General features: G+C 35.1%; 2 protein-coding genes across 6 annotated transcripts; both read left to right on the top strand.

The window, feature by feature from the left end:
* On the top strand, positions 3,434 to 5,809 carry LOC104718274 (protein LSD1). 5 transcript variants are annotated; one of them, XM_010435985.2, is made up of 8 exons: positions 3,439 to 3,608; positions 3,742 to 3,821; positions 3,949 to 4,068; positions 4,224 to 4,334; positions 4,809 to 4,948; positions 5,047 to 5,127; positions 5,226 to 5,297; positions 5,411 to 5,809. In XM_010435985.2, exons 3-8 carry the CDS (start codon positions 3,951 to 3,953, stop codon positions 5,450 to 5,452), a joined length of 564 nt encoding a protein of 187 aa, XP_010434287.1. In that variant the 5' UTR covers positions 3,439 to 3,608; positions 3,742 to 3,821; positions 3,949 to 3,950; the 3' UTR covers positions 5,453 to 5,809. The 5 variants fall into 5 exon arrangements, with proteins under 5 accessions (XP_010434285.1, XP_019086112.1, XP_010434287.1 ...); XM_010435984.2 differs by having other exon boundaries at positions 3,440 to 3,608; positions 4,215 to 4,334; XM_019230568.1 differs by having other exon boundaries at positions 3,440 to 3,608; positions 3,946 to 4,068; positions 4,215 to 4,334.
* On the top strand, positions 6,317 to 7,142 carry LOC104718273 (CASP-like protein 1B2). Its single transcript, XM_010435982.1, has 2 exons — positions 6,317 to 6,506; positions 6,610 to 7,142. The coding sequence occupies exons 1-2, from the start codon at positions 6,405 to 6,407 to the stop codon at positions 6,874 to 6,876; spliced, it is 369 nt and encodes a 122-aa protein (XP_010434284.1). The 5' UTR covers positions 6,317 to 6,404; the 3' UTR covers positions 6,877 to 7,142.

Here is a 7,201-nt window from a genome sequence, read left to right as displayed (position 1 = left end):
CGCCTCTCATGAAAAATATCCTGGTAGATTTGGAGCTTTCAGTTAACGATCTGATTGATCAGAGAACTAGATATTGGAACCCGATTGTTTTACAGGAGTTGTTTTATTCAAGAGATGTGGCTTTAATCACAAATTCCAAACCAGTGATGTCTTCTCCCGAATTCATGATTTGGAAATATAACAAGAGTGGAGAGTATAATGTACGGTCAGGTTACTGGTTGGCCTGTCGGTTATTTAGAAAGGAGGAGATCACTTTGGCCACAATGCTTCCTTTAGTAAATGGGATTTAAGATCAGATCTGGAAACTTTTTGCCCCTTCCAAGATTAAAATTTTCATTTGGAAGGCGGCTAGTGGAGCTTTAGTTGTTGCTGAAAGACTTAACTCCAAAGGGATGCATTTAGATCCTCGTTGTGCAACTTGTGGCTTCGAAGGTGAATCTATTAACCACTTGTTGTTTCAGTGTCCTTTTGCGAGACAGGTTTGGGCGGTTGCAGGTTTTACGTTACCAGAGAACGGTTTTGATCTAAACTCCTTTACCAGAACCTCCACTTAGTCCTGACCATTGCAAAGGAAGTTAAAGTCCCCCTGACGACAAGAAGATGTCTTCCTTGGATTTTGTGGTCTTTATGGAAAAACAAGAACCATTTGGTCTTTGATGGCTCTGTTTTTCTGATCTCGGATTTAGTAAACAAGATTAGGGAGGATAAGGAAGAATGGTTTCTAGCTCAAGAACTTGCTTTGAATGAAGAAAGGCATGATGTGAAAGTGGATCAGGGAAGATCTCAGAAGTGGAAACCTCCAAGTAGGTCGTGGTTAAAGTGTAATGTAGCTGCTTCATGGGACAAAGATAAAGCTACAGGAGGTGCGGCCTGGGTTTTGAGGAATTCAGTAGGAAGGGTTCTGCTTCATAGTAGAATTTCCTTTGGTTTGATTGTCAGTAAAGAGGAAGCGGGGTATCAGAGTTGTTTGTGGGCTATGGAGAACATGAAAAGCTTAGATATCCCTAGAGTAGTGTTTGCGTTGGAACAACAAGAATTGGTTGGAGCGATAAACAGACCTCAGGCGTTGCCAAACTATAAGTTTTCCTCAAGCAAGTTGCTTGAGGCTTTATCGCTCTGTGCTGATTGGAAAGTTGTCCTAGAACAAAGAAAGGCTAATCTTGGAGCTTTCTTGATTGCAAAGAGCGTCACAAGGGATGAACGATTACAATCATATGTAGCTCAAGGCTACCCTTTAGTTGTTTTTGGCTCCTTGTATGTGATTGTTCTGGTTCCTTTTTGTTTTTGTGTAAAACTTTGAAGATCAATATAATCGGAATCATTCAGTCGAAAAAAAAAGCTAAATACATTTTTTCTGTTTCATTCAACTATTCCTCAGTTTTTATGGTGTTGTTTTGGGCGGTAACAAAACTGTGAGACTTCTTCCGATTTGCCACTTTGGTGGAGTTATATACATTTTAAGTTGTCAAAGAAAAAAACCTTGTAAAACAGAATCTCGTAGTCTCGTAAGACGAAAATATTAAACTTTTTAATAATTAATTGTTAAATTGATTCATTCATAGGCGTGTGGATAAATTCTTGGGTCGACAGTGAACAACTCTTATTCAGTCCATCTTAGTTAAGAAAACAAATTATTGATTAAGGAAAGAAATTTTGTATATCAATTAATTTTATAATTATTAGTTTTAAACAGTATATTATAGTTTTATATTATAACATCTAAACCCAAATCACTTTTTTTATAAACCCAAATTAAAATACAATTTTTTAGGGATGAACCAATCTTATTCACCCCTTCTTAATTAACCAATCAAAATACAATAAATTGTCATGTCATGTGATATTTATAAAATAAATCAAAATAAAAATAAAAATACAAAACAAATTAAGGAAACTATTTCTGTAGATATTTCATTAAGGAATTATGTTGGTTTAGGTTTATAAAATAATGATTAGAGTTTAAATTTTACAATTAAACGAAATCACATGTCGGTTTGGATTTACAAAAAAGTGGTTAGAGTTTAGTTTTCAAAATTAAACAAAATTATATGTCGGTTTGAGTTTGCAAAAGAGTGCTTAGAGTTTAGGGTTTAGATTTTACAATTAAACGAATTATATGTCGGTTTGGGATTACAAAAGAGCGGTTAGGGTTTAGATTTTACAATTAAACAAAATTATTTGTCGGTTTGGGTTTATAAAAATAGTGGTTAGGGTTTAGATTTTACAATTAAAGAAAATTGTATTTTAATGTGGGTTTATAAAAAGAGTGATTTGAGTTTAGATGTTATAAGTTAAAACTATAATATAATGTTTAGAATTAATAATTTTAAAATTAATTGATATACAGAATTTGTTTCCTTAATCAATAAGGTGTTTCCTTAACTAAGAGGGGGTTATTGGTTCAATGATTTTAATGAATTTGGAAATCTAAATAAAAATCATGTGTTATTCAATCACTGATTTTAAAATACTTATCAAAATTATGTATTATTAATTCTATGATTTACAAATACTTATTAAAATCCCATGTTATTCATTTAATGATTTATTTTTGGATTTCAAAATCCACTGTATGTTTTAAATGGATTTGTATGGATTTGAAAGTGTAAAATTGAAGGATTCAAATGCAAGGATAAAACATGTTATTTTAAAATCCATGTCTTTTGATTTTTAGAATTTACAATTCCATATGGATTTAGAAATTACCTCTCCAATAACAGCCCCTAAGAAATGTTCACCCCTAGGGGCAAACCCAAGAATTGTCCATGTTATATCATATCTAAAAAAATAAATTAAAATTAAAGTTAAAAAGAAAACAAATTAAGGAAACAAATTTTGTAGATATTTTATTAAGGAAATTATGTCCGTTTGGGTTTATTAAAAATGATTAGGGTTTAAATTTATTATTTTAAAAATTGTATGTCAATTTGGGTTTATAAAAGAATGGTTAGGATTTATATTTTATAATGAAACAAAATTATATGTCGGTTTGGGTTTACGAAAGAGTGATTAGTGTTTAGATTTTACAATTAAACGAAATTATATGTCGGTTTGGATTTACAAAATTGTGGTTAGAGTTTAGATTTTATAATTAAACAAAATTATATGTTGGTTTGGGTTTATTAAAGAGTGTTTAAGATTTAGATTTTACAATTACGCAAAATTATATGTCGGTTTGGGTTTATAAAAAATGGTTAGAGTTTAGATGTAAGAATTAAAAACTATAATATAATATTAGAATTAACAATTTTAAAATTGATTGATCTACCAGATTTTGTTTCCTTCATTAATTGTCCTCGGATCAAAAGTTCATGCTTTAGTAAGCAGAAGCCAAAATCTACGTTTAAATCGTCGTATTTTTTTTTTTTTGACAATCAATCCTCGTTTAGAACGACTAGAATATAAACGCGTTTTTGACGGGCCAAAAATAAAAAAAAGGCTTACGTGTCCTCCTAACGCGTATAGTAAAAAAAAAAACGAAAAAACAGAGAGAGAGAGAGAGAGAAGATAAAATCGAAATCTTCCCCAATTTCTGGATTGGCTTTTTCGTATATCATCCGCTTGAGATTTTCTGGGTTTGGATTCCATCCCTTTCCCATCTTCAATCGGTAAGATCCACCACCAAAGTTTGTTCTTTTTCTTTTTAGTTTTTCAAAGATTTCGAATTTGTAATCTTTAGTATTGATTCTTGTTTGTTCGTTTGATTGGAAACTCAATTCTCTGTATTTGATTTGGTTTCAGAAGTTTTGGCTTTGAATTGGATTTGGGTTTCGGTTTTCAAAGTCACCTCCTTTTTTGTGCGTTTATCCGTTCGTATTCAGGTGAGTTTTTCATTTTAGAGTTCTTGGATCTTCGTTGCAATGACTGAGTCATGCATAAGTATTGATTGAGTTTTTGAGTATTGCGAAATAAAATTGTGTTTTTGATTTCATGGATGGAATTTAGCAGATATGCAGGACCAGCTCGTTTGTCATGGTTGTAGAAATTTATTGATGTATCCTAGAGGAGCATCCAATGTGCGTTGTGCGTTATGTAACACTATCAACATGGTTCCTCCTCCTCCGCATGGTATCGATTTCTTTCTCTCTGTAATTTGTGGACTTTGTAAATGATTTGAGTCTTTTATATTAGAATTGAGGAGGAGGTTAAAAAGATTTGAGTTTGAGCCCTGTGCTTTGCAATTGGATTATAACTTGGTTGAGGTCTGAACACAGCTCATGCAGGGATGGACATGGCTCACATTGTATGTGGTGGTTGCCGGACAATGCTTATGTATACACGTGGGGCAAGTAGCGTAAGATGCTCTTGCTGTCAGACTACGAACCTTGTGCCAGGTATATAACTATCGTGATATATCCAAATCAATCATATCAAAGCTCCTTGAATTGCTTAAAAGGTCCTCTAGTTCTTTAGAATCTTCTCTCAGAATTTTGTGTGATCTGCATTGTTCTTTGGAGATGCTTACATAACATCGTTTTCACTTTTCCCATAATGTAAGTGAATCTGAAAATAGTTGGGATTTGTAGACGGTAGCTGAAAATACTTAAAACAACGGTTTGAGATGCTTCATGTGGCACTACTTGTTAGAGCTGGAAGGGTTTACTTGATTGATCTACTGTTAGATTCTTACCTTTAAATAGCCTAAAAGTATTGCCATTTGGATGTATGATTTTCTTTCATTCATTGCATTTTAAGAGCATACATTGCTTATTCCCTTTTGTTCATCTGAAATTCTCTTGCTAATTGGATTTTCTAGTTTAATGTTTCTTGTTTGCTGAATCTGTGCTTGACTCATTTGAATTCGACAGGGCTCTCCAATCAGGTTGCGCATGCACCCTCCAATCAGGTTGCGCAAATCAATTGTGGGCATTGTCGGACGACCCTCATGTATCCTTATGGTGCATCATCTGTTAAATGTGCTGTCTGTCAGTTTGTTACTAACGTTAATGTGAGTACTCCTATCTATTAAGTCACTTCTGCATGGTGGAGTTCAGTATATAAATCTTTCTGTAGGAAATTTTAATTCTGATTCATTTTCATTCTTAGATGAGCAATGGAAGGGTACCTCTCCCAACTAACCGGCCAAATGGAACAGCTTGTCCCGGGTCAATGCCCTCTTCATCAACTGTGAGTTATCAGATTATGAATTTTGCAATAGTTCTGTGTATTCTTATGGAACTAATACTTACTCTATCCATCGATTTATCATTTTCCATTTCCAACAGTCAACACCACCCTCTCAGACCCAAACCGTTGTTGTAGAAAACCCCATGTCCGTTGATGAAAGTGGAAAGTTGGTGAGTATTTCTATCACCTGTGTTCTCACGGCTTCACAGATAGATTTCTTTCTTGTTCTTATTTACACATTAGTAAGAAGATTTGACAAAGTGACTGCAAACACAAATTGTAGGTGAGCAATGTTGTTGTTGGAGTGACGACCGATAAGAAGTAACCAAGAATGAGTGAGATCTGAAAGATCATATCCAAATTCTTCGTCTATTCCTGCGTCTGGTTTGTGCATATTACATACGCGGAAAAAACTCTATGTTTATATATCTGCCGACTCCTTTTTAACCCAAGAGAAAGGCTTATTCAGAATTTTTTTGTTACTGCATTTTTGGGGTTTATTCATAGTTGAAGACACAAAGTGGTTTTGCTCCAATAATCTGGTTTTCTTTTGCTCATATGGAACTTGACCTTCTCTTCTGTTTGTAGACTTGTAAAAACTCCATTGGCCCTTGAGGCATTGTTTATGTATGTATTAATATAATCTGACACACCTACCAAACATTGAGATTTGGGTTTGAAATCTGTGGATAAGTTTTGCTACATGGAACAAGAAGTGGTAGTGAAAACTGATCTGCTTTGGTAGATAGGACTTGTCTTGGAGGAAGTCTTGAATCTGGAAACTTATTTTGGAGTCATCTTGTCACAACAACCTAAACCTAATTAGTACCCTCCACGAACATTAAAAGTTAGATGATCAGACAAACACAAGCTCTTTCCATATAAATACTCTCTCACACTGATACAGAGATCATCACACTCTCTTAATCACTCACTGCATCAACAATGGCCGGAGGGAAGACTGTGGTGGCAGGTGGGAACACAAAGAGCTGGAAACTACTCTTGGGGCTGAGAATATTTGCATTCATGGCTACTTCAGCTGCAGCCATTGTAATGGCACTGAACAAAGAGACAAAGACCTTGGTTGTGGCCACCATTGGTACTGTTCCTATTAAAGCCACTTTAACCGCTGAGTTTCAGCACACACCGGCTTTTGTGTAAGCGATTAAAACCCTTATAAGAACTCTCAGGTTACATTGAGGGCAAAATGTTTTAAAAGTCATTAACACTGATTCTTGGTGAAAACTGTATTACAGTTCTTTGTTATAGCTAATGTAATGGCGAGCTTCCACAACTTATTGATGATTGCTCTTCAGATTTTTAGCCCGAAACTGGAGCACAAAGGTCTCCATGTCCTCTCTATCGCCATTCTCGACATGGTAAAATCACATATACTTATTTCCATAGTGTAAACACAGTTGGAGACATATGTGTTGTTGACTTGGTTTCTTGATTATCTTTAAAAACGTTTGTATAAATAAGCTAAACGCAACTCTAGTATCTGCGGCTGCAAACGCGGCAGTGTTCGTAGCGGAGCTGGGGAAGAACGGAAACAAACACGCCAAGTGGAACAAAGTCTGCGACAGGTTTGCCACTTACTGTGATCACGGCGCTGGAGCACTCATAGCCGCCTTCGCCGGAGTGATTCTTATGATTCTAGTCTCCGGCGTCTCCATTTCCCGCCTCTTATCCAATTCTAACAAATTCTCCACCAGTAAAGGCCCTGCCACCGAAACCGACGTTCCCTAATACATGGCGGCCAAAATACAGCGATAAGTATACATGTGTGTGTGTGTGTGTGTGTTAGATGTTGTAGCTTACTTTGTGTTTTGTCGTTTCTCAAGTCACTATCAAATTGTCTAACGCACTCCCCTGTTCTATCACCTTCGTATATTATTAGAGAAGCAAGATGTGTATCTTGCGGACCAACTAATATAGACCGTAAAGTCCATTAATGAAGTGAAGTCCACCCCGAAGAATATTCTAGATCTTGATATTACTTATTGTACAAGCTATTTCCTTATGTGTTTAAGAAAGTTTACATTATACAGTATTAGCTTTGACATATTGCTAA

The sequence above is a fragment of the Camelina sativa genome, chromosome 10 (genome assembly GCF_000633955.1).
Source record: "Camelina sativa cultivar DH55 chromosome 10, Cs, whole genome shotgun sequence".
Classification (NCBI taxonomy): Eukaryota; Viridiplantae; Streptophyta; class Magnoliopsida; order Brassicales; family Brassicaceae; genus Camelina; species Camelina sativa.
Note: the sequence above shows the minus strand (reverse complement) of the source record. Positions and strands in the feature narration are given on the sequence as shown.

Coding starts and splice junctions, on each gene's coding strand:
- LOC104718274 (XM_010435983.2), top strand. CDS start 3,951: ATGCAGGACCAGCTCGTTTGTCATGGTTGTAGAAATTTATTGATGTAT. Junction 4,069..4,223: donor GGTTCCTCCTCCTCCGCATG/GTATCGATTTCT, acceptor CAGCTCATGCAG/GGATGGACATGGCTCACATT. Junction 4,335..4,808: donor GACTACGAACCTTGTGCCAG/GTATATAACTAT, acceptor TGAATTCGACAG/GGCTCTCCAATCAGGTTGCG.
- LOC104718273 (XM_010435982.1), top strand. CDS start 6,405: ATGGCGAGCTTCCACAACTTATTGATGATTGCTCTTCAGATTTTTAGC. Junction 6,507..6,609: donor CTATCGCCATTCTCGACATG/GTAAAATCACAT, acceptor TGTATAAATAAG/CTAAACGCAACTCTAGTATC.